This window comes from Patiria miniata, unplaced genomic scaffold, assembly GCF_015706575.1.
Source record: "Patiria miniata isolate m_02_andy unplaced genomic scaffold, ASM1570657v1 HiC_scaffold_9, whole genome shotgun sequence".
Lineage (NCBI taxonomy): Eukaryota > Metazoa > Echinodermata > Asteroidea > Valvatida > Asterinidae > Patiria > Patiria miniata.
The window spans coordinates 8,135,496-8,161,639 of NW_024037076.1; the positions used below are offsets into that span (position 1 = coordinate 8,135,496).

Sequence of the window (26,144 nt, forward strand, 5' to 3'; positions counted from 1 at the left end):
AATATGTTTACTAATTCCATACCATAGCAACCATCCGTTGATTAACAGAGAGTTTGAAACTCAGCCAGCCGTGTGTTCGTGGAGAATAATGTATTTTATCTTTCAGTGATAAAATGAATTTTTTAGCAAAATAGGGCAAAATCAGGTGTTTATGGAAAATTTCAGATTGTAAGGGGTTAACTTTGCAGTTTTAGCAAAATTGGTCAAAATCAGATTTGTATGAAAAATCAAACAGTGCCAAATTAGGGCAAAATCAGATGTTTCTGGAAAATTGCTGATTGAAAGGGGTTAACCTTGCTTTTTTAAGCGAAATTGGGAAAAATCAGGTGTTTCTTGAAAATTGCAGATTGCAAGGGGTTAACTTGGCATTTTTAGCATGACTGGGCAATATCAGATTAAATATGAAAAATCTCAAATTGTAAGGGGTGAACCTTGTATTTTTAGCGAAATTGGGCAAAGTAAATGTTTATGAAAAATCTCAAATTGTAAGGGGTGAACCTTGCATTTTTTTTAGCAAAATAGGGCAAAATCGGGTGTTTATGAAAAATGTCAGATTGTAAGGGGTTCACCTTGCATTTTTAGTAAAATTGGGAAAATTGAAGTGTTTATGAAAAATTTCACATTGTCAGTGGTTAACCTTGCATTTTTTAGCAAAATAGGGCAAAATCAGGTGTTTATGGAAAATTTCAGATTGTAAGGGGTTAACTTTGCATTTTTAGAAAAATTAGGCAAATCAGATTTGTATGAAAAATCAAAAATTGTAAGGGGTTAAACTGGCCAAATTAGGGCAAAATCAGATGTTTCTGGAAAATTGCAGATTGTAAGGGGTTAACTTTGCGTTTTTAGCATAATGGGCAATATCAGATTGATATGAAAAATCTCAAATTGTAAGGAGTGAACCTTGTATTTTTAGCGAAATTGGGCAAAATCAGATCTTTCTGGAAAATTTCAGATTGTAAGGGGTTAAACTTGCTTTTGTAGTAAAATTTGGCAAAATAAGATGTGTATGAAAAATTTTTAAATTGTGAGGTGTTAACCTTGCTTTTTTATTAAAATTGGGAAAATTTAAATGTTTATGAAAAATGTCAAATTGTCAGTGGTGAACCTTGCATTTTTTTGCAAAATAGGGCAAAATCAGGTGTTTATGGAAAATTTCAGATTGTAAGGGGTTAACTTTGCAGTTTTAGCAAAATTGGGCAAAATCAGATTTGTATGAACAATCTAAATTGGTAAGGGGCTAACCTTGCCAAATTAGGGCAAAATCAGATGTTTCTGGAAAATTGCAGATTAAAAGGGGTTAACCTTGCCTTTTAAATCGAAATTGGGAAAAATCAGATGTTTCTGGAAAATTGAAGATTGTAAGGGTTAACTTGGCATTTTTAGCATAACTGGGCAATATCACATTTATATGAAAAATCTCAAATTGTGAGGGTTGAACCTTGTATTTTTAGCGGAAACTTTACATCAGGATATTTTAGAAGCATTTGATTTTGCCCAATTTTAGTAAAATATGCTCCAAATTTTGCTAAGAAAGCAAGGCTAACCCCTTACCATTTTAGATTTTTCATACCAATCTGATTTTGCCAAATTTTACTAAATATACAAGGTACACCTCTTACAATTTAAAATTTTTCATAAACTTTTTTTTTTGCCCAATTTTGCTTGAAATACAAGGTTAAGCCCTAACAATCTGCAATTTTCCAGAATCATCTGATTGTGTCCTATTTTGCTAAGAAAATGCAAGGTTAACCCCTTACAATTTGAATTTTTTTCATGAACATCTCATTTTTCCCAATCTTATTCAAAAATCAAGGTTAACCCCTTACAATCTGCAATTTTTCAGAAACATCAGATTTTTTTCCCATTTTCGCTTAAAAAATGCAAGGTTAACCCCTTATAATTTGAAATTTTTCATAAACATCTACCTTTGCCAAATTTCACTAAAAAAGCAAGGATAATCCCTTGCATCTCTGAAATTTTCCAGAAACGTCTGATTTTGCCAAATTTTGCTAAAAAGCAAGGTTAACCCCTTACAATTTGAAATTTTTCATAAACATCTAATTTTTACCAAATTTCACCAAAAAAAAGTAAGGTTAATTCCTAACATCGGAATTGTTTTCAGAAACATCTAACTTTGCCCAATTTTGCTAATATATGCAAGGTTCACCCCTTACAATTTGAGATTTTTGATAAAAATCTCATTTTGCCCAATTTTGCTTAGAATGCAAGGTTAACCCCTTTCAATCTGCAATTTTCCAGAAACATCTGATTTTGCCCTAGCTTGGCAAAGGTTAACCCCTTACAAGTTTTGATTTTTCATACAAATCTGATTTTTCCCAATTTTGCTAAAAATGCAAGGTGAACCCTTTACAATCTGAAATTTTTCATGAACACCTGGTTTTGCCGTATTTTGCTATAAAATGCAAGGTTAACCCCTAACAATTTGAAATTTTTCATGCACATAATAGCACATTACAATTTTCCCAATTTTACTAAAAAAGCAGGGTTAACCCCCTTACATCTGAAATTTTTCAGATACATCTGATTTTGCCCAATTTTGCTAAAAATGCAAAGTTCACCCCTTATAATTTGAAATTTTTCATAAAAATCTGATATTGCCCAGTTTTGCTAAAAATGCAAGTTTAACACCTTTCAATCTGCAATTTTCCAGAAACATCTGATTTGGCCCTAATCGGGCAAAGGTTAACCTCTTACTGATTTTTCCCAATTTTGCTTAAAAATGCAAGGTTAACCCCTTACAATTTGAGATTTTTCATAATCATTTAATTTGCCCAATTTCGCTAAAAAAACAAGGTTCACCCCTTACAATTTGAGATTTTTCATATCAATATGATATTGCCCAGTTTTGCTAAAAATGCCAAGTTAGCCCCTTGCAATCTGCAATTTTCAAGAAACATCTTATTTTGCCCTAATTTGGCAAGGTTAACCCCTTACAATGTTTGATTTTCATACAAATCTGATTTTGCCCAATTTTGCAAAAAATGCAAAGTTAACCCCTTACCATCTGAAATTTTCCATAAACACCTGATTTTGCCCTATTTTGCTCAAATAAGCAAGGTTAATCACTGACAATTTGAAATTTTTCATAAACATTTAAAGTTTCCCAATTTTAGTAAAAAAGAAAGGTTAACCCCTTACAATTTGAAATTTTTCATTCACATCTTATTTTGCCAAATTTTACTACAAAAGCAAGGTTAACCCCTTACAATCTGAAATTTTCCAGAAAGATCTGATTTTGCCCAATTTCGCTAAAAATACAAGGTTCACCCCTTACAATTTGAGATTTTTCATATTTAATCTGATATTGCCCAGTCATGCTAAAAATGCCAAGTTAACCCCTTGCAATCTGCAATTTTCAAGAAACACCTGATTTTTCCCAATTTCGCTTAAAAAAGCAAGGTTAACCCCTTTCAATCAGCAATTTTCCAGAAACATCTGATTTTGCCCTAATTTGGCACTGTTTGGTTTTTTCATACAAATCTGATTTTGACCAATTTTGCTAAAACTGCAAAGTTAACCCCTTACAATCTGAAATTTTCCATAAACACCTGATTTTGCCCTATTTTGCTAAAAAATGCAAGGTTAACCACTGACAATTTGAAATTTTTCATAAACATTTAAATTTTCCCAATTTTACTAAAAAAGCAAGGTTAACACCTTACAATTTGAAATTTTTCATTCACATCTTATTTTGCCAAATTTTACTACAAAAGCAAGGTTAACCCCTTACAATCTGAAATGCCCTAATTTGGCAAGGTTAACCCCTTACAATGTTTGATTTTCATACAAATCTGATTTTGCCCAATTTTGCAAAAAATGCAAAGTTAACCCCTTACCATCTGAAATTTTCCATAAACACCTGATTTTGCCCTATTTTGCTCAAATAAGCAAGGTTAATCACTGACAATTTGAAATTTTTCATAAACATTTAAAGTTTCCCAATTTTAGTAAAAAAGAAAGGTTAACCCCTTACAATTTGACATTTTTCATACACGTCTTAATTTGCCAAATTTTACTACAAAAGCAAGGTTAACCCCTTACAATCTGAAATTTTCCAGAAAGATCTGATTTTGCCCAATTTCGCTAAAAATACAAGGTTCACCCCTTACAATTTGAGATTTTTCATATAAATCTGATATTGCCCAGTTATGCTAAAAACGCCAAGTTAACCCCTTACAATCTGCAATTTTCCAGAAACATCTGATTTTGCCCTAATTTGGCCAGGTTAACCCCTTACAATTTTTGATTTTTAATACAAATCTGATTTTGCCCAATTTTTCTAAAAATGCAAAGTTAACCCCTTACAATCTGAAATTTTCCATAAACACCTGACTTTGCCCTATTTTGCTAAAAAATGCAAGGTTAACCACTGACAATTTGAAATTTTTCATAAACACTTCAATTTTCCCAATTTTACTAAAAATGCAAGGTGAACCCCTTACAATCTGACATTTTTCATAAACACCCGATTTTGCCCTATTTTGCTAAAAAATGCAAGGTTCACCCCTTACAATTTGAGATTGTTTATATAAATCTGATATTGCCCAGTCATGCATGAAATGCCAAGTTAACCCCTTGCAATCTGCAATTTTCAAGAAACACCTGATTTTTCCCAATTTCGCTTAAAAAAAGCAAGGTCAACCCCTTTCAATCTGCAATTTTCCAGAAACATCTGATTTTGCCCTAATTTGGCAATGTTTGATTTTTCATACAAATCTGATTTTGCCCAATTTTGCTAAAAATGCAAGGTTAACCCCTTACAATCTGAATTTTTCATAAACACCTGATTTTGCCCTATTTTACTAAAAAATGCAAGGTTAACCACTGACAATTTGAAATTTTTCATAAACATTTAAAGTTTCCCAATTTTACTAAAAAAGAAAGGTTAACCCCTTACAATTTGAAATTTTTCATACACATCTTATTTTGCCAAATTTTACTACAAAAGCAAGGTTAACCCCTTAAAATCTGAAATTTTCCAGAAAGATCTGATTTTGCCCAATCTCGCTAAAAAATGCAAGGTTTACCCCTTACAATTTGAAATGTTTCATAAACATCTAAATTTTACTAAAAATGTAAGGTTAACCCCTTGCAAACTGTTAAATCAATACATGAAGTGTCCCATTTAACTTTTTTAAAACAAATTATTTTTCCAGTTTTTAGGGTAAAGGAATTTTCTCTTTTTCCTTTCTCTTTTGTTGTTGCTATATTTTGCGAATTAACTCATTCGTATAGAATACTCATAGTCAATCAAAGAATATTTCACACATAGGGGCCTAAATTATATTTTTTGAAATTTAATAGAGGCGCATTGATCGTGTTATCATATACCATTCTATTACTATTGCGAATTACTGTATTGTTTGGAATGCTCACAATTAAAGACACGTTATTTGAAAGATGTATAAATAATATTTATATTACAATGTACATCTTTATTCTTTCCCGGTATAATTTATGGCGTTTCTTACGTCAATTGGCAATCGCGTCATTATATAATGATAGTCAAATTGATCAAACGAAACTCCGTTTTGATTATAGTCAATTAAGAAATATTTATTGATTTATGACATACACCTTCGTTTCAATTTTGATACTACCCGTATACCTGCCGAGCAGCTGTAGATATCAAACTAAACCAAAGTATAAAAGATAGAGGGTAAAAAAATCAAAAAGTTATGTGCTAGTCAAGCTTTCAGGGATCGGTCTGAGCCATAACAATGCCCCAGCCGATCCCTTAGTTCTCTTCCGGGGTCTCGGCGTCCCCGACCAATACACACTTCCTTCCCTATCCATCCATATAACCCCGGAGGGCCAGGCACCATGTAAAAGCAAAGAGCTAAGGGAGGAACAGGGCGGCCCCTAAGCCCTGATCCTCCGAGTGGACCACATGCCCTGAACCTGTACGAAGGCGCCAACCTGGAACTCGCGGACAGTACCAGCAGCAGTGCTTACCGATTAAGCTAAGGTACTGTTGGTACTTTACGAAGGGAAACTAAATATCTTATAGTGAATAATTGAACTCATACGTTAAAAACCAAAAAGCAGCGGGATTCGAACCCGGGACCCCGCTAACCGTGGGCGACGAATCGTAACCACTCGGCCATTTCGTTACCTTAGAATTTTCCTTAAACTGAGAAAAGTTGTCTTTATATGTGAGCAAACGCGCCAGGAATATTACTGGGTCCATTTGCTTTACCTTAATGGGTAAAAACAAGTCGATATAATGAGCCCAGTGTGTTTGGTTTGTTAAGAAGCTGCATATAAAAACACAGCCTAATGTGCAAAACAGTCGTGTGCTAGGCGGATCATTACGCAACAATGAACACCGCGATTGTGTATTTTCAAAAGGCAGACGCGTAGATTTCTACTCTTTGTATCTGGGCATATATAGATTCTCACCTCCCTCTTCAGCTATTTCGACTTTCTTAAAAAGAAAAATAGAGACTGTCAGCGAATATCCAGGAGTTGAAATGAGGATCGTCCCCTCAATAGACCTCAGACTCAGTAAAGTTCAACATTGGGCTCAGGCGCGGTTCTAGAACCAATATTTTTTTGGGGGTGGCTAGCAGGGTGGATCCAGAATTTTTTTCAGGGAGGCGTGCTGAAATGTAGACCGGTTATTTTCTCCAGACACTTAGGCCTCCGAAAATCAATAGGTGGGTGGGGGGGGGGGGGGGAGATGCCATATTTTCAATGGGGAGCGCCAATAAAATCCGAAAATCATTCACACTATATTAACTACAAATGCACCCTTGTCACGACTATTTCTTTAGGGGGAGACCGTTTGCATGTACATCACAATCCTTTTTGCTAATGCAATTTCTTTTTACGGAATTTATTTTTGGGGGGCTAGACAATTATCAAACATCGGCTATCTAGAAATGGCTCCCATAGATTTGGTGCTATTGAAGACACGTCCCAAATCACAAGTTAGTCTGAATGCTCAACTAATGAAAAAAGAAGAAGTGTTATTTCTTAATGTAGACCCGATAAGGGCTTAGATAGACCGACACAAACCATACATCACTAACTTAACATTTTGCCAAATTTTGGGGATATTTTAAGGCATGCTGTAGAAAGCACATACCCATATGAGGGTCTTTAATATATAATAATAATAATGATAATACCGAAGTCTTATATAGCACACGTATCTACCAACAATTAGGTACTCAAGGCGCTGGAAATTATGTCTATTATTAGAGACATGCAAATGAAGTACATGAGAAATTATTATTATTATTATTATTATTATTTATTCGACCTCAACAAAGAATTACAAACAGTGATACAAAACCAAACAATAATTACACAAAAGTGGTTGAAACGCACAACAAAAGAAACGTATAAACATGTAATTTAAATTTAAATTAAAATTTAAATCATTAAAAAATCATGAAGTAGAGGGCATGCACTTTAAATGACAGCTGGAGTGGGCTTCCCAATTGGGAGTTGAACAATAATCAGTAAGACACAAAAAATCACAAAGAAAACGATTATGTGGGTCAGGGACCGCAAAAGCGAATCTAATCACTGTTGCTCGGAAGCATGCGGACCCGCACATAATGACAAATGAACAGGACAAAAAAGGCAAACAAATACGCAAGAACAAGATTACAAATGACAGGGAAATAACACAATAAAGGGAAGCCCGAAGGTTAAACTTAAGATTAAGTAAATTGCGCTATAATGTGAGCTGGTCATGGAAGTGTGTCTTGAGACTGGCTAGAAATGAGTTTAGTGAATTAAGCTCTGCAGAATCCCGGATTGAAGTAGGTAAGTGATTCCAGAGTCTAGGAAAGCGACGGGTTGGTGAATGGAATAAAGCATCAGTACGAGCAGGAAGGTCAAGAAATGTGAGGATGTTAGGATGACGTGGATTAATATGAAAGTTCTCATGGACGGATTCACAGTGTACTAGACCGTACAATACCTTGAATACAAATGAGCACAGAATGAAATTTCGTCTGGAAGTGAGCATGGACCAGATGAGCCGATGGAGTCTTTCCTCATATGGCATTCCCCCCCCCCTCCGCTGACCTAGAACAATACGGGTAGCTGTGCGTTGTACACGTTCAAGCTTTTGTTGATCAGCGGTGGTATAGGGGTTCCAAGCAGGTAAGCCATATTCCAAAATAGGAAGGACAAGGGACCGGTACAAGCAAAAGATGGCAGATGGAGAGGCTGCACGTGCTACTGTCCGGATAAAGCCTAAAAGACGGTTAGCTTTGGGAACAATGGTGTTAACATGAGATTTCCAGGTAAGTCTAGAATCAATAACAATGCCAAGATATTGGAAGGAGGATGTAGTAGCAAGTAGTGGAGCGTCTCCTAAGATGTAGATCGGGGGTTGGATATTTCGATTCCTAGTAATATGCATGACTTGGGTTTTACTGGTATTGAATTTCATAGAATGTAAGTTACACCACTCGTTTAATTGATGTAAATCCTGTTGAAGGATATGCTCGTCAGAGGTAGATCGAATAACACGGTACATGAGAATGTCATCGGCAAACATAACACAGCTAGATGAGACGGAGTTGGACACATTGTTTATAAATAAATTGAAAAGAAGCGGCCCCATAACACTACCCTGGGGCACACCTGATGTAACATCAGCCCATGGAGAGACGGCGCCCTGAAAGAGAACCCGCTGCCTCCGACCAGTCAGAAAGGATTTAACCCAATGCCACAATAGACCCTGTACATTGTATTCGGTTGCAAGCTTTTCCAACAATGTGTGGTGTGGCATCGTGTCAAATGCTTTTGACATGTCCAGGAACACAGCGTCAATTCTCGGAGGGCGACGTTCATCCAGGGTTGACGACCAAGAGTGGAGGATATTACTTAATTGGGTCACGCAACTCCTGTGCTTGACAAATCCATGTTGGTTGGGATTCAATAAACAATACAAGTTGACATATGAGAACCATTATGCGCTGGAGTTAATGTGTGTATTAACTTATTAAGTTGATACAAAATCTTCAAGACGAAATTTCAACCACAGTGAGCCAAATAAGTCTGTTCATTATCTTATGACCCCTCTCGGAATGTTGTAATTCCTGCTTCTGAGACTGTTTTTTGAGATAAACGAGGAAAACAAAAGAGTCTTCGATTACGCCAGATTTTATTTCACATTCAATATTCAAAAGTAGTACGCACTAATTTTGCTAAGTATACAACAGCATTTTATATTATTATGTTCTCTTCCTTAAAATAAATCTCTTAAGAAATAACAGTTTAAATGCTTGCTAGATTTATTGCTTGCTTTGCTTTATTCTTCCAAAGCTGTTTATTGAGGATTACGCTAAAGCTTTTTTTCCTACTTTAAATGCTACACGTTATGGAGACTAACTCTACTTTCTATTCAGCCTACATGTCATGACATGGTTTCAACCAGTTATACCTGTTGAACCCAATATTATATATTTGTTGAACCCAATACTAAACTGTTTGAACTTGTACCAAAAATACTGTAATGGAATTAACAATTTCGACTGATTTTGACACAAAAAATGCCTTCATTTGTTTTGTATCTTGCAAACAATGACGTCATTGCTGTAACAAATCAAATTGAATTGAGGAAAAAATATGACCGAGTCTGAAATACCTGAAAATAAGTGTAACATTAAGTTGATGAGTTACAAACTTTAAACGCTAATGTATTGACTATAAAACATGTACTGTGTATCAAAATGTAACTGTTCTTATCCGTTTCTGAAGTGCATTTCAAAATATATGTTTCGATCAAGCAAGATTTAATTTGGAGCGCTGGTTTAAGAAAATTGCATGAGCAATTTCAAGATATATGTTACATCAACCTTCAAATTTAACTTGAAGTTATACAAGACAAGATTCAAGCGGATTAAAAAAAAAACACTTTCATACAAATGATACACAGGCTAACAATACTGACGTAACTGTTAACTGAACTGGAAAAAATGCCAAATATTATTTTAAGCTGAGTTTAGGATCCATGTATTTCTAATATTACGATCATTTTGGTATATCGCGCATTATCACATAAGCATAGGCTGCAGGGTCGATTTTGAAATCATAAATTTTTCTACATTTTGATCGCCGGATGTTGAAACTGATGAAGACGGTACTGAGGCCCATATGTCACAGAAACATTTTGTGCCGCTGTCTCAGACAATTTCACTGCATGGATACGGATTTCAGTGAAGTTCAGAGTTCACACATGGGTCATTTACAAATTTAGGGTCCAAGGTGTGACGTTTTCCATTCCCTGTTACCTTGGTATACTTTGTCATTTGCCATTCAAGTATCATTAAGAATGACTTCAAACAATTCTTTGTTATTTTGTTGGGTAGGTAGTTTGCGATTTATAATCACTCTTGGAGGACGACTGCATTAAGGAGTGCATTAGAATTATAAAAATCATAGATGTCAGGGACGTGAAAAAAAGTGGACCTCAGATTTATAGAGTGACCCACGAGGGAGTGGTAAGCGCTCGTTATGCCTTCTGAATATTCACCAACAACCTGTCACACATTCTTAATTGAAAGTCCAAGCTTTTATTATCAATATGCAAATTTAGGTGCACGGACCATGACATTCCTTCATATTCCACTTAATAATTTAAGCACTGGCAAACATCAAGCTGTCTGTCCATAAGCTGGTTTCAAGTTCGCCTTGTGCCCATCGCATAGTTAAGGCCTATACTTTGGTAATACTATTGTTCATATAATCATTGGACACAACATGGGCTGAACAAAACGCTAGTGGGCCCGCTGTTAGCCTGACTTATTGTGATAGTGTCTTGCTTTAGGTAAAAGTAAAGTTTGGGTTTCACAATGTTTCAATATACAACCAGATTTGCGTCTACATCTTACAAAATGATACAACATCACTATAGCTGCACTTTAAGTCATTGTCAGCGATCGGTCAAGTCCACATAAATTCCCTGCCAACTTTGAAACTCATCGACAAATATTTTATTTATTGAATTTGTAATCAACTCTCAAGTTTGTAAGAACAGTGCCGCTGCTATTACTGTACTTTTAAGTTAAAGGTGTACCGACATGTGTATTTCATTTAATCAGTATAGTTGGATGAAGCAGTACTTCCACTGCTTAGGAAATTGAAAATTGAAACCTTTCCACCATCAAGTTCAATTCAAAACTTGTACATGTATATGAAAGTGTCACGCAGTACGCTATGTGTAAGTTACTGCGGCATGTTTAGGGCAAAAACAATGAGAGAGCACCTTTAATTTGTTCATGAAAGTGAGTGTTTCTAAGCATCGCTCATTGACTCGGGCTTAGTATCGATATCCTTGGTTTTCACCTCATCAAGAGAAGGTGTGTACAAGACGTTATCAAAGCCGGTGGTCGGAGGTAAGCCTGGGTCGTCCAGTGGCTTGGCGTGGCGGTTCTTCATCAGGAAGTACCCGGCGCCGAGGGCGAGGAGTAAGACGACGAGAACACCGATGACGATACCGGCTATAGCGCCCCCACCCAGGCCTGCGCAGAAATGGAAAGTGTCATATAGTCACATGTATCATTGTGTCAATCATTATTGAAATCTCAAGTTCTCTGCGTGCTTTTCAACAAATTCGTGTTTATTTTATTAAAAACATTTCAACTTCTGGAAACCTCTGACAAAAAGATTTTGTTTTTGGCACAAACAGATCCGCTTTGCAAGCAGACTGGCTCCTGGTCCGTATATTATTGATACTGATTGTGCGGCGAGAACCAGCCTACCCCACGAAAACAGAACTATTGTTTGGGAGCTTATAATTGTTTGGCAGCCAATAGTTCGAAACTTTAAAGGAATAATTGAATAGCTAAACACGGGCCAATTTTTTTTCGGTGGATGTCTCACTCAAAAGTGAATAACTTTGGTTTTACTAGAAAAATACTAATTAAGAATGTGAATCTATTTTTCGGGACAAAACTCAAAAATAGCATGGGGAATCATCTTTAAGGTCACACATGGATCTCCTCCTCATGGAGGCCTGTGCCCCTCTTGTCCCTGTAAGACCCTCCCCCTCTTGGGAATTGGGAAGGCAAACTAAGCTTTTTAAGTCCCACTGAAGAAAATTCAGAAAATGAGTCCCCTAATCAAGTCCCTCCTACAAAATTGAACCCAAGTAACGCCTCATGCTAGTCTATGTAATAGAATTCGCCGTGGTCTATTTCGCGTGAACCTTTTTGCTGATTAATTAGGCAAGACCCCGCCTCTTGAACTCCTAGATTTTGACCAATCAGCAGATGCTTTCTATATCGAGTCTTCGGTCATTCACCCATTACGCGTCACATAGACAACGGGTTAAAAAAAAAGTGTCACGCGCTCTGTATCATGTTACGCGATATGGGGTCGGTTGTTGTACTACAAAGCACTGCATTCGAAATGACCAATCAAACCATTTAGTCCTGATTTAGGAATGAAATGACGTCACGATTTAGAAAAGTCGACCCCGATCGGCTGGCGCGCGGCTTGCATAAATTTGCATGTCTGGAGACGTTCTCCAGGATTTGTCTCCGTGGAAAACGGGTGATACTCAGACTAGCCACATGCGTGCATGGGTAGGTAAAGTCTGAGTTTTCGATGTGACTCGTCAGGCCAGCGTTCATCTCCGGTTTCCTTGACATGGAATGGCCGGGTGTAAAGAGTTATGAATGAATCTTCATTTGTGCCAAGGGTAACGAACAGTAGTCAGGCTGCTGGCCATTTTATAGGGCTACTGACATTAGGCCTACCATTAATAATAACCAAATACTTACCACCGCTGTACGGCTTGGGTGGTGCTACTACATCTGAAAATGAAACAAAATCAGAATTGTTGCATTGGACACGAACATTACAAACAATTTTTCGTTTGAAAGGTCAAAAGTTCGACTGTTACAGTCATTCTGAAAGACTTATTCAGTCAAAAGACAATTAATAATACACAAAGTTTGTTTATTTTTCAACCAGAGTCATTTCAAGTACTATTTTTCTTGGGCAAACTCTGAAAATCCAGCAGAAATGACAACACCTCAAACTCTGGATCAAAAAACTGGAACTACCTTTCACCCGTCTATATTAAACTAATTTCCCTAGTCAAGTAATACATTCAAATATAAACTAAAAACTGTCCTACTTTCAGAGTGCCTGATTCATTATTACGTTAAGTTTATTCAGCCGTCATTGAAATGTTGTTTATTGTGTCTGCTTTGTTTGACTGTAACATACTTAACTAATGTTAAGTATGTTCGTCTTGTTTTGCTTGGCACATTCACAACAAGCTTCGGCTTTTTGGGATGATGCCTCCACAGAGTGGAAATAAATGTATATTGAATTGAATTGAATTGAAGTTTGAGGCATAAGGGAAAGACTACAGACATGTTCCAATTTGACGTATCCAAACCAATGCAACTGAATATGCACGACGTACCTTGTTCCATGTAGCAGACAAAATAGTTTCCGTATTCACAGGATTGGGCCTGCCACTTGCCATAAGCCTTGGGCAACACCGCGGCGCAGTCATTCCATTCATTCTGTTGTGGCTCTCCCTTGTCCCAGTTACTATAATCAAGTGCGTGACCATCGTTCCAATAAAACGAAGTATGACCGGTACCTACCAAAAAAAATTTCCATTTTATATTAATCGTAATTTTTATAATTCACAGTAAAAATAAGTTTTAAACCAAAATGCTGCCACTTAACATAAACAAATCAAAAAGTTGGGATAGTGTTAATAATATCTGAGTTTTATATAGCGCACATGTCTACCATCAATTAGGTACTCAAGGTGCTTATTAATATGAGTTTATTTTAAAGATAGGTAAATGAAGTATTTGAAACAAAACACCAGGGCAAACCCCTTATCGTAGCGATAAGTGTTACTGGTTTCTTTTACGTGCATTACACAATGCATGGGACCTACGGCTTAATGTCCCATCCGAAGGACGAGACAATAATGGTTAAGTGTCTTGCTTAAGGACACAAGTGTCAAGGCCGGGACTCGAACCCACACTCTGGTGATCAGAAGCAGTGTAAGCATAGGCTTGCAACGATTAGTGAACCATGTCAAAATATATGAGAAAAAAACACAAAGTAAACCAGTAGACCTACACAAATTATGAAGAAAAAGAATTCACCAAAAAAAAAATGCACCCGTGAGCTATTACGTACCAGTTGCGTTACGAGAGAGATCCAACCATAACCCATCCCAATAATACGAGTCGGGGTACAGTTCACTGAACTTCTTTCGAATAAAGTCATTCTCAGCCTTGGTGTGTATGGACAGAAGTCGGCCGTTGTGGTCTTGCTCACACTTATGCGACGCTTTGTACCACGACTCGTAGCCCTCCGTGTCGGTGTTGAACTGGTAGCAGTGGTCATGGAACGCTACCCAATCATCCGGGCAGGTGCCCGAGTGAGCTGGATCAGTTGGTATCACAACTGTGTGAACAGGCAAAATCAATTGAAGATAAAAGGATGCAGGATCATGTGACTCTCTCCCACCATACACATTTTAAAATCTGACGTAGGTTGAATAGCAAATATAACATGCTACGCTATCAGCTCAGTGGATACAGTGCATTTTGAGAAAATAGAGAGAAGCTGTGAACAAGCGTTTCTATCTTTTAAGATTTCAGTTGCACAATTTGAACTACGTTTCAGACATTTCCAATTGTACACCCTTACCAGTACCAAGAGATGGTATTTCATATAATTGTGAGCAGAGTTTACAAAGTATACTCAACTGATGTTTTCCCCCTCTTTTAACCTACCTGTACCAGTGGTTGTTCGGCAAATGAAGGGTGCTTTGGTGTCGTTGGTACAGGGTGCCGTTTGCCAATATGTATCTTGCGTCAACTGCACACACAAGCCGTTTTCCTCCATGGGCTGGAAAACGTCCCAGTTTGTGTATATCACAGGCCAGCCATCTACCCATTTGTACTCTCTGGTATCCTAACAGAAGCAACAACATAAATAATGAAAGGTTTGCGGAAACACCATGTGCGAATAATTTCTCAACTAAGAGAATGGTTCTGAAAAGAACCAGAGGTATAAACTCGACGTTCCGGTCAGTATGCTCTGACCGTCTTCAGGAGAGTGAAGCAACAACACAGGAACAAAATTAGTCTTGGTTCAAGACTGAATTTGCCTTGTATTCCCCTGTCGCAGCCGGTCCGTGATAAGCACCGTATTAACTTCCGCGGCACTAGAGGGCGCGATCGCCAAGATGAATCATATCAAGTCTTGGAACTTTGGCAGCACTACCCAGGACATTCCGTTCATCCCTATAACGCTCCTGCATTAACTTGGATACAGTGACCTGAGGTATGCTTTTCGAGGCATCGGAAGGGGTAAGGTGCCTGAACTTTTGATTTTTTTTCCCCAAAGCCTTTACAAGTCCACATTTACCACTTACTTTAAATTTCAGATTTGTCTATCAAGATACCTGTGAGTACAAACCACAGTTCGCATACTGGACATATTCCATTACGCTATCGCAAGAACATACTTACGTTATCGGCTCTGAGACCAATCCACACAGCATCTGGGGGAGCACCGGCTTGTCCTTGCATCAGAGTATTGTACATGACGAAAGCCTCATCATAACCATTAGTAATGGTGGCTAGGTATGTTCCGTCATCAGCACAGTATTTGGTGGCGTCGGCGAAGTTCATTTTGTCCATGTTTATCTTGAAGCAGTCTTCGACGTACGGTAGGTAGTCATCTTTAGGACAGTTGTTCTCTGGTGGAGCAGCGGTCGGCAATGTTGGATCTGGGATCAAACAAAACACAATTATTTCATTTCTAAGACTTCACTTCAATGTTTTATGGGGGGGGGGGGGCTCTTCCACTACAGGGGGTGATGTGGCCCTATGCAAAAAAATATGTTGCACTTCAATTCCTAACAAAGATTATTTTGTCCCTCTTTTTAGGCTAGCAACAGTTCCTGATTTAAATTCTGAAGAAAAAAAATATCTTGATGTTAGTAGAATAGTTCTTGACCATGCACTGTACTCCAGAAATGCTGCCCAGTCACCTATCTAGTGCCTGCACAGTACACATGATGGCTTACTTGTGAACAGTGGCCATCAGTCAAAATGTTTCGCACCAATTGCCACTCTAAGCACGTTTTACACGAGTACGATACTGCATGCAGTGGTATTTGTTACTAAACCTACCGAGTGGTTTATAGCAGACATAGCCATGCTTCTCTGAGCATGGAACATCAACCCAGCGGCCTGGAAGCTCATCATCAATTGTCAAAGTAACACAATAACCGGGCTCCCACTGTGAGAAATAAGACAAAATAATGATGATGATACAGTGTGTTGTTATTACACAACTAGCAAAGCTACATGACAATGATGTGCAACGAGTGAATGTACTATGATCATGGAAGTATGCTTTCAACGCAGTGAAATTGACCAGAAATAAAATGTTGCCGCGCTGCTTATCCCCATCGTGAAATCTTGTAAGGGAAACGGGTTCTTATGCGAAAAGTTGATCACATTTGGCAGCATATGAGCCTTAAAATTATCACAGCCCTAAATCGCCCTGCGCATATGGACGCCTGCATGCACACATGGGCGTCGCCAGGATTTTTTCTATGGGGGGGGGGGGGGCAAAACATATTTTTCCCCCAAAAATCCTGTATTTCTCAACATATTCTCGATTAATCAGTTTTAGAGGGGGCAGGGACATTTTGCCCCCCTCAACCCATTAAATTTACACCAATATGACTTCGCGCCTCTTTTTCTTTTCTTTTTTCCTCTTTTTTTCCTTCCTTTTTTTTTTGAGGGGGGGGGGGGGCTTTTCCGGGGTGGGGGGAAGCGCCCCCTTTGCCCCCCCCCCCCCCCTCGCGACGCTCATGCATGCACACGTACTACCTCAACAGGAGGGCACTCAAACACAGCGCCAATCGCCCGTGACGCCGTATTGCTACAGGTGTTCTCAGAGTCGGAAAAATTCATTATTTCATTACTTACTGCACTGATCTGAAACTGCCTAAGTACTGTATGAACTTATGGATTCTTCAGGGAATAATAAATACAATTCAGTACAATGCAGTACAGGTGCTGATGGCTTTAACAGCTTCGTTACAAAAACTGCTTCAACAGCCTTTTGATTTAAATCAGCTCTGAACAGTTATTTGTTCTCCGAGGCAACTTCAACATAAATTGTGACCTTATTTCTGACTTCATAATCCGCTGCATAATTGCTGGTTTGTGATGGGCATATTATGGCAAGCGCCATGAGCGCCCATCTGTGGCGGATATCGGCGCTCGACAAGTCTTCATTCCGCTTCGGATCACACTTACATAAACATTTGGTCTCTGTTTGGCCCAGTTGATATACCAAATATCACTTTGGTCTACCCAGTGGTAGCCCCAGCCTTCTTTAGCATCCAGAGTTCGATACCCGATCCAAAGATCATCAGCTCCTCCTTTCATCATGCTCGTAATAAACGCTGAGCAAAACAACAAAGAAACAAGTGTTTGAAAAGGACAATAAAAGCCATCTTCAGTTTTATGGTGCTGCCGAGAAGAGTATGTTAACGAGAAGAGTATATTAATTAGCAAAGAAATGTTGTGAGCAAATAGATTTGTTGGAAACAAGTCCCATGATTTACTCACTCAAGCTTTTTGTTGGTCACCCATTTTTCAAAATCGTGTAATTTCTGTACATTGAAACCTAAGAACAAAGAAGTCATCACCAGAGGACAAAATTGCTTTTCAGCCATTATTTTCAAAACAAAAGCAACCACAAGATGCTGCTGAAATGTAAAGCTCCAGTCACGTCACACATTTAAAGTTTGGAGCTGTGACTATCGATGGTTTACCAAGAATCAATCGATCACGATGAACCGTCGAGATTCGTGGAGAAATCGACTTTCTTAGAATGCACTGCGGTTTCAGGACGGATAGCCACGACTGTCCTAAGGTTTCTCTATCAATACAACACGGTTTGTCAAGACTATGGACGGATTGGTAAAGAATATCGCGGTATTACTAAGAATAAAGACGTTTAAACCACAGTTGTCTGCGATTGGGCCACGGATGACCAAGGTTCTCCTAAAGCGTGGATATTCGTAGTACAACCTTAGCAGAACCCTAGCACATCCAGGTTTATCCGTGGGACATTCGTAGCGAATTCGTAGAGATTTCTTCCACGAATGAGCTATGAAACTCGAAGAATTATGTGCAAATAGCTAATAATAACAAAATCAGTACGGTTTCACTACGAATTGATTTTCATGACGTTTAACCATGGAAGTTTTGAACAGTTTAAAACTTCCGTAGCCCCTGAACGAATACCCAAGGAAGATGACGGATAACCACGGATGTACTAAGGATGATTACGGTACTCCCACGGTTTATCACGAATTTCAAGCCGTGGAGATCTGTAGCTCGAAACCGTGAATGTGTGACTGGGGCTTAAGACTCACTCTGGGTGAGTGCACTATGTATAGCGGCCAGATCTCCGCCCTCCTCTTTCCGACAGTCAGCCCTCGATATGTTCCACATCGATTGGTTGTTTCGGATTTGGTAACATCCATTCTCCACCTTGAACCAATCCTTGGGACAGTTTCCTGTAGGAGTCGGCTGAGGAGGTTTCGTAACAGGTTTCTGGTTGTCGTATCGTCGCTTACAAGTGTACGATATTGACTTGCCACAGTCGTGAGTTATCCAAGGTCCATCTGCGGGGTTGAAAACAAATCAAGACGTTGGCGTTATAATCAGACATACTGAATCAGAGGATATCTTTGCTTGTGCAAAGTTGAGCTGGTTGTCAGCTTGATGAGCCGACTACATCACTCATGAACGTAACGGGTCATACTATTATAAACATGGATGTAGCAGGTTGACGAATAGCTTCAGACCAGACACTGTTGATGGTGCTTCATGGCCTTTGTCATGAATTTCATCGTCATCCATACTTCTATAAACTCAATGCGCATAACGTATACCCCTAAAGAGAGAGCTGAGATGGACCACAGGGAGGAACTCATGAAAGCATTGTCGGTGGCTCCTCACGTTCACATGACAGTTTTTACGGAGTCAGTATTAAAGTACATGACAATGATGTGCAACGAGTGAATGTACTATGATCATGGAGGTATGCTTCAACGCTGTGAAACTGGACAGAACTGAAATGTTGCCTCGCTGCTTATGCCCATCGTGAAATGTTGTGAAGGAAACGGGTTCTTATGCGAAAAGTTGATCACATTTGGCAGCATATGAGCCTTAACATTATCACAGCCCTAAATCGCCCTGCGTATATGGACGCCTGCATGCACACATGGGCGTCGCCAGGGATTTTTTCTAGAGAGGGGCAAAACATATTCCCTCCCCCCCGAAAAAAAATCCTGTATTTCTCAACATATTCTCGCTTAATCAGTTTTACAGGCGGGGCAGGGAAATTTTGCCCCCCTCAGCCCATTAAATTTACACCAATATGACTTCGCGCCTCTTTTTCTTTTCTTTTTCCCTCTTTTTTTCCCTTCCTTTTTTTTGAGGGGGGGGGGGGGCTTTTCCGGGGGGAAGCGGAAGCCCCCCCCCCTTGCCCCCCCCTCGCGACGCCCATGCATGCACACGTACTACCTCAACAGGAGGGCACTCAAACCAGAAACCTGAAAGCATTGTCGGTGGCTCCTCACGTTCACATGACAGTTTTTACGGAGTCAGTATTAAAGTATAGGCTGGTTCGAAATCTCTTCTGTTTCATGGGCATTGTATTCACTGGGTCTTAATTGTTACTTCAAATACTAAATTCTGGCTATCCTTGGACAAAAATGCACTTTTAAATACCATTAAAAAACAACCTTCCCCAAGATTTTTTTGTGAAATATATAACTGATGTAGTCAAGAACATTTCAATGGGTATGTGGATATGAGTAAGAGTTTAGCTACTTTGCCATGAGTAGGAGTACAAGACAATTATTTGTCTATGAGCATAATGAGTACTACGAGTGCAAGTACCAGTAACAACTACTTTCCATAGGTAAGTATAGAGCACATTTCAGTGTGTACACATGTTTTCAACTCCTGTCAAACTTGGTATGTAATAGACAAATGCAAAAGCCTCCTAAACTGTTGAATAGTGATTCTCTTCTGAAATGTACCTCTCTAAAGAACAAGTCCCTTTCCCTGGAAGTTAGTACGAGGATAAGTAGAGACAATAATTCTTGTGGGTACGAGTCAATGCATAACACATTCTCATTTTTTTTCAAAATGCACAAGGCTAAAAGCCACTCAACGTACAGGGCTACGAGAGAAATAGCAAGAGGAGAAGGTTCTCAAAAAAAAATGAAGATAGGAATTAAAATTCCTCTTGAAATGGGACAGATCATAGGTTGGAGGGAAACAAGCACCAGGCAAGGAATTCCACAGAGATGCAGCACGTGGGAGAAGTTGGCTATTCTACATCTAGGTACTGCAACGGTGTATCGATGAGAACAGGCAGAAAGCCGAGTTCCTCTCTCAAAACACTCTGATTGGAGAAACCAGTTTGGATAGACTAGTGGGGCAATGGACATGACATAGTGTGAAACAAACATGAGTACAAAAACATGTACATGTACTTGAGCACAAGTTACAGCATATAATTGCTTCTCACCGTGCCACATCTGTGCACATGTAGACATGTCGTCACGATCATCGGGTTCACCGTCTGTATCCCAGACCTTGTAAACTGTAGAAGAACCATCCGTCCACCTACAAACAAAATGCAATTTCAAGCTTACTACGAGACGGAAGTACTGCGGGATAGGAGTCTTTTACAAATAAGACATTCCAAGATCTGGCTGTTCATTCAGTTTTAAATGTCTGTCTCGAGTCAACGCGACTCAGTAGGTTGCATTGTTTATGTCTCCAATAGGTGTGAACGACTCGGAAGGTAGGATATGCGGGTTACCATTAAAACTCTTAGGTGGAGATACGCAATTGCAGGAAAGTGGTATGCCCAAGGACACAACATGGCATGCTCAATATATGAGCCAACTTGTATGGCTGTTGTCCGTCGTCGTTCAAAGACTAAGAAATCCAGTCCATCCATTGTTTTAAGGGAATAAAATTGATCGTTCTTGCTCTGAGTATTAACTACCCACAATCCTGGCCAAATCTCGCTGGGCCCCCCCCCCCCGCCCCCCGTTCAATGTGTGTGCTCCATCAGCTGGAGAGAACAACTTTGACCGGGGAGCAGGGGAGCGGGGAGCAGGGGAGTGGGTGACCGTGGAAGGCTCAGTAAGTGTCCCAACCATTTTGGCCGGGATTGTAGCTAGCTGTGTTTTACACATACCAAAGTAAAGAAGAGATCACCAAAATCAACCAAACTTACTTGTAATCACCAGTTGCTAGGTCTTTACGGAGTCCAAGCCAGGAATGCAACGCATAATAATCCTGCCCTGCCTACAAGGAAGACATGAAAATGCATTCCACAACTATAACGTAAACATGTCGTTAAACGGAATACATGTATGTCTAAAAGATTCACAAGCATTGTTTTTTAATAACGATTGAATAACGATTGAAAGATGACTCAAACAGGGGCGGCGGACACTTGCCCCCCCCCCGATTTTTCCAGGCCAACAAAAGTGCCCCTCTTGCGGTTATAAATGTGCCCCCCCTCGAGATTAAAACAAAACTGCCCCTTAAACGCACACGTATGGAAGCACATGATCACGCTACAAATAAAATATGTCTCCTCTCTTGTAATGCAAAACTGCCCTTCCAAAAAAGTACCCCTCGCGCATTAACAAGATTGTGCACCTTCTCGAGATGGAAAATTCGCCAGCAAAAACAATAGTGCGTCTCTCGCGATAACTTCTCGAGCTAGATGGAAGTGCCCCTTTTTGGTGTTGCACCCCCTCCCCCAGTTTGAAAAGCGTTCCGCCGCCCCTAGACTCAAAGATGTATGCTGCAACAAATTCACTGTGCATTATGGTGAGCAATGGTTGCTCACTGAACATGAATTAGGTCCGGGCCAGAAATCTTGGATTTTTGATAGCTGGGAAGCAAAGCTTAAAATGAAACAAAGAATTTACATCTTAATTCCTTGTATGCAGTGACTAGCCTTTCAAGCTATCGTTTTGATTGCAAAGACTGATTAAATTCAACATTTGTATTTTCTCCTACTGGGGGTTTTGGGAAACTTGTCACAGAGAATGATGCATTTGGTGTTGTGTCATACCAAATTCTTGATGAAATTCTGCTCGTCTTCATCAAGCACAGACGCCAGGTAGCCGCCTTTGGTGTTGCAGTCAGCTTCAGCTTGATCCCATGAGAGCGAACTGGGTACGAATAGGTAACAATACTGACGAAGCGCCTTCCATCCACTAGTCACATACTGAGTTGCGCAATCTTTGGCTGTAAAATAAGGCATATACCACAGAGCGTTTAAGTGGACCTCAACAACCTGCGAGAATTTAGGAGAACACAGCACATACAGGCACCGTGTATAGGATCTGCAACGTGTGTAACATCCCATTTTTGTTTGCATTTATTTTGTGTTCTGACTGAGTCCATCCAACCGGGTACTTTGAAAGAAAAGACAGCATTTCAATTTACAACATATTGAAAATATTGGGAATTGATGACTACAATAAAACTTAAATATTGACCTCAACTTCCGTTCGATCGATCACGGCGATACCAAGTGGTTAGATTCAAATAAGGGAGTATGTGACTAGACTATAGTCAGTGTCTGGTATCGCGACGTTCACATAAAACGTGAACGTGGACTGACGAGACTTGCATGCTCTATTCTGAGCACCTTTCACTTGTACAATCATGGAAGGCCCCCTTTAATGGCAAAAGGCAGCGGCCAGCTGTTTTTGAAATGACCGGCCGTGGGGCAGTTGCTTCGAAACAATATTGGCAAGATTCTTTCGCCATTAGATGCGGCCTCCATGAATGAACAGTGGATAGCATGCAAGGAATGGTTTATACTTTTGAGTTATTGACACATTTGACGAAGTATAAAAGGGATCTGGGTGATCTCTAGATCTTTTTATTCCTTTGCTCTGCGTTCACTAAATCTCTTCACAAAAAAGGTAGCCTTTCACGGAACTACTGAAAGGCATCTAGAGTAGCAGTTCATCCGAGTTAAAGCTTTCCCCAAATCCAATAAGCCAATTGGAGGTATGACCGCCGACGGAATAGGAGGGCGCTATTTGATTTGGATAAATACAAAAGACCTTATCAAACCAAACAGCGCCCTCCTTTTGTGTCTGCCATCCCTCAAATAGGCTAACACAGATGAAACTTTAGACAAAATGCGTCAATTTCTTAACTCAAACGACTGGTTTTCAGCAGGCTACTAAAACAAACCAAGAACGGTTCGATAAAGCACGGACCATTGACACGCTATATGAATGATCATATGAAAATATGGCATTAATTATAATCTTACGTAAAAAGGGTGCTTCGGTATTGGTGATCAGTGCTGGGGAAAAAAAGAAAGAAATATGGATTATTAATTTCAGGTGAGACACGCAATGGTGGAGAAGATGGATATTAAAAGTTAGCCGATTGATTACAAACAGTAAACATTTTCCAATATGTGTTTTCCATTTAACACCTTTATTATTTCCCAATGTTGTGGTGCTGAGGTAATTCTTGGGCTGAGAAAGAATGTACAGCTTTTTCCAAGCAACGATTGTTAACTCGTTGAAAATGACTAGAATAAATTTGATACAAATAAATTTACTGGACAGAAAAAAAAAATACTCTGTCCAATACCGTGTTTGAAGCAAATTCAGCTACATTCGCAATTAAAAAGGGGACTTTTGAATGCATTTTGCACAGTAAAGAAAAAAGGAATTAAAAACTAATGTGCTCACGGGAAAAGGGAAAATAAACATATCTTGAAAATACCACATTTAAAGCCAATTTGGTTTGAGAAATAAATAAATAAACAGACAAACAAACAAACAAACACCCCAACAACCAGCCCAACAACCCACCCACCCAACAAACAAACAAACAATCAAACACAAACATTTCAAACAGAGGGACAAGAATGTTACTTTTGGCCTTCTCGCAGACATAGTGGCTTTGTACGTCACAGCCAATAGTGTCCCACTTTCCTTGAGCATAGGTTCGAATCTCGGCACAGTTAGCTGATTCATGATCCCAAGCGTCATCAACCCAGTTTTGGTAAGCCAGCGGACTGTTATCAATCCACTCCCAGCCTCCTGTAAGCAGAAAAAAAAAATAAAAAAAAAAATAATAATAATTGGTGCTTCATCATTATTACTCTGCTCATTGGGCCGATGAAACATTCCAAATAATTATCATCTCAGCTCCCTGGGGAGTATACAGCTCGATGCTGCCATTTCGGTGCAAAGCAGCTTAATAAATCAACCACAATAACCATCTCTGCTCTCACAGGTATCCATTTACTCTCGGGTGGGGAGAAGCAAAGAGTGACAAAGTACCTTGCCTAAGGGCACACGCACCGTATAGCCACAGGCTGGATTCAAACCCACAACTGTACACAAACCACATTGATTGTAAAGAGCTCACCATCTTTTCCTCGTTCGAGGCCGATCAGTATCCAGGAAAGACTGAATTGTTTCTGAGCCAGGTTCATCACAAATTGGTTTTCTGCCTTGCTGCTGATGGTTGCCACATGCGCACCGTCGTAGTACCTATCGCAGTCGTACACGGCCTCCTTAAACGTGGCTGTTTCATACAGGCCGGTGCCCATGATGTAACAACTCGTGCCAGAATCACTCCAGCCGATCTCGCAATATCCAGCTTGGGTTGGTGATGGAGTGGGTGGGGTCTCTAAACATTAAAATTACAACAACAAAAAAAGTAAATGTATGCTTTTGTTATTTATTTTTGTTTGGCTATATTGGTAATAATTTCAATGTTTACCCATTACCACCCAAAGGACAAATATCCACTTGAAGCGGTTGAAACTTTCCAAAATCTCTTGGGGGCCTATTTTCCAAATCTAACCTGTGCTGTACTTGCATGCTGTATAATACATGTCTTCGCACGCAACATTTCCCCAGACTCCGTTGTACCAGCTGTACATGTTGTTCATGTTTATAGCTGTGCAGTTGTTGCCGTTGGGGGAGCTCCAACCCCAGTACTCAATGAAGAATGGCCAGCCGTCTAACCACGTGAACAATCGAGTGTCCTGTAATTACAGTGCAATGAGAAATGAAAAAAGTCAATTTACCAAATCAATGTGTCCATTTCCATAACACTTATTTGCATCCTAGCAAAGTATCAAGTAATCATGTAGCCAGTAAATCACTGAATTAGATGGGGGCATAGGTCAGGTTATAAAGTGAGAGTTGGGAGGGACTACCGTTTGCGTGATACAGTTGTGTGCACATTTTACTTCACGCCACACCTCCTACGGTCTTAATTGCGTGCACCCGCAGTGTGTCCCTCCCAATGCACCAAAGTAAAATAGGCCAAAAATCCATCCGCCGAGCTCATGAACAAACGTTATACATATATATTAAGCCACATGGCACTGCATCTCTGGCCCTTTTCAAAATGGCTACTTTTTAAGTTTGGGAAATATGATTCGTTTTAGGGGTGGTCTTCTTTGGCTGAGAATATCTCAAAAAGTCATTGGTGAACCAACAAATTGTTGAATGGAAAATGAAAGACGACTTGTGGATCATCTTTAATTTTTTCTGTTGCGACCTGACGCCACTTTTTTTTTTTCATAATATATCATCTCAATAAAGGTCCGTCATTGCAAACATGAATCTGTGACTGAGAAAAATTTCCAATTTTGTTCGGAAATACTATTTTTGACTGTCTACAGACTTTGTACACAACCGCTGAATAATAATGATAATAACACCGGAGTCAAGTTTTATAGCACACGTATCTACCAACAATAAGTTACTCAGGGCGCTGGAAATTATGTCTATTATTAAAGAAAGGTAAATAAAGTTTATGAAAAATATGAGACCCATTATGTAGCACCTTAAAACGGTTTACAAGGTGCTGAGGCGCATATTGCAGCCACTGCCAGAAACACCGGGGCAAACCCCTTCTCTTAGCGATAAGTGTTACTGTGTTATTTAACACGTGCATTACACAACACACGGGACCTACGACTTTACGACCCATCTGAAGGACAAAGCAATAATGGTAAAGTGCCTTGCTCAAGAG

The 26,144-nt window shown here is 39.3% G+C and overlaps 1 protein-coding gene across 1 annotated transcript in view; it reads right to left on the reverse strand.

The window, feature by feature from the left end:
* Positions 1-10,418: 10,418 nt before the first annotated feature.
* Positions 10,419-26,144, reverse strand: part of LOC119720394 (lymphocyte antigen 75-like) — a 56,406-nt gene continuing 40,680 nt past the window's right edge. The window contains exons 38-53 of the mRNA XM_038190059.1: positions 24,963-25,146; positions 24,522-24,785; positions 24,023-24,190; positions 23,407-23,439; positions 22,186-22,361; positions 21,334-21,404; positions 20,614-20,711; positions 18,443-18,694; positions 17,316-17,464; positions 16,176-16,284; positions 15,510-15,769; positions 14,769-14,949; positions 14,167-14,436; positions 13,427-13,609; positions 12,774-12,806; positions 10,419-11,510 (exon numbers count right to left, since the gene is read on the reverse strand). Of these exons, the coding sequence (XP_038045987.1) occupies positions 11,284-11,510; positions 12,774-12,806; positions 13,427-13,609; positions 14,167-14,436; positions 14,769-14,949; positions 15,510-15,769; positions 16,176-16,284; positions 17,316-17,464; positions 18,443-18,694; positions 20,614-20,711; positions 21,334-21,404; positions 22,186-22,361; positions 23,407-23,439; positions 24,023-24,190; positions 24,522-24,785; positions 24,963-25,146 (2,658 nt within the window). The 3' untranslated portion in view covers positions 10,419-11,283. The remainder of the gene's footprint in view (positions 11,511-12,773; positions 12,807-13,426; positions 13,610-14,166; positions 14,437-14,768; positions 14,950-15,509; positions 15,770-16,175; positions 16,285-17,315; positions 17,465-18,442; positions 18,695-20,613; positions 20,712-21,333; positions 21,405-22,185; positions 22,362-23,406; positions 23,440-24,022; positions 24,191-24,521; positions 24,786-24,962; positions 25,147-26,144) is intronic.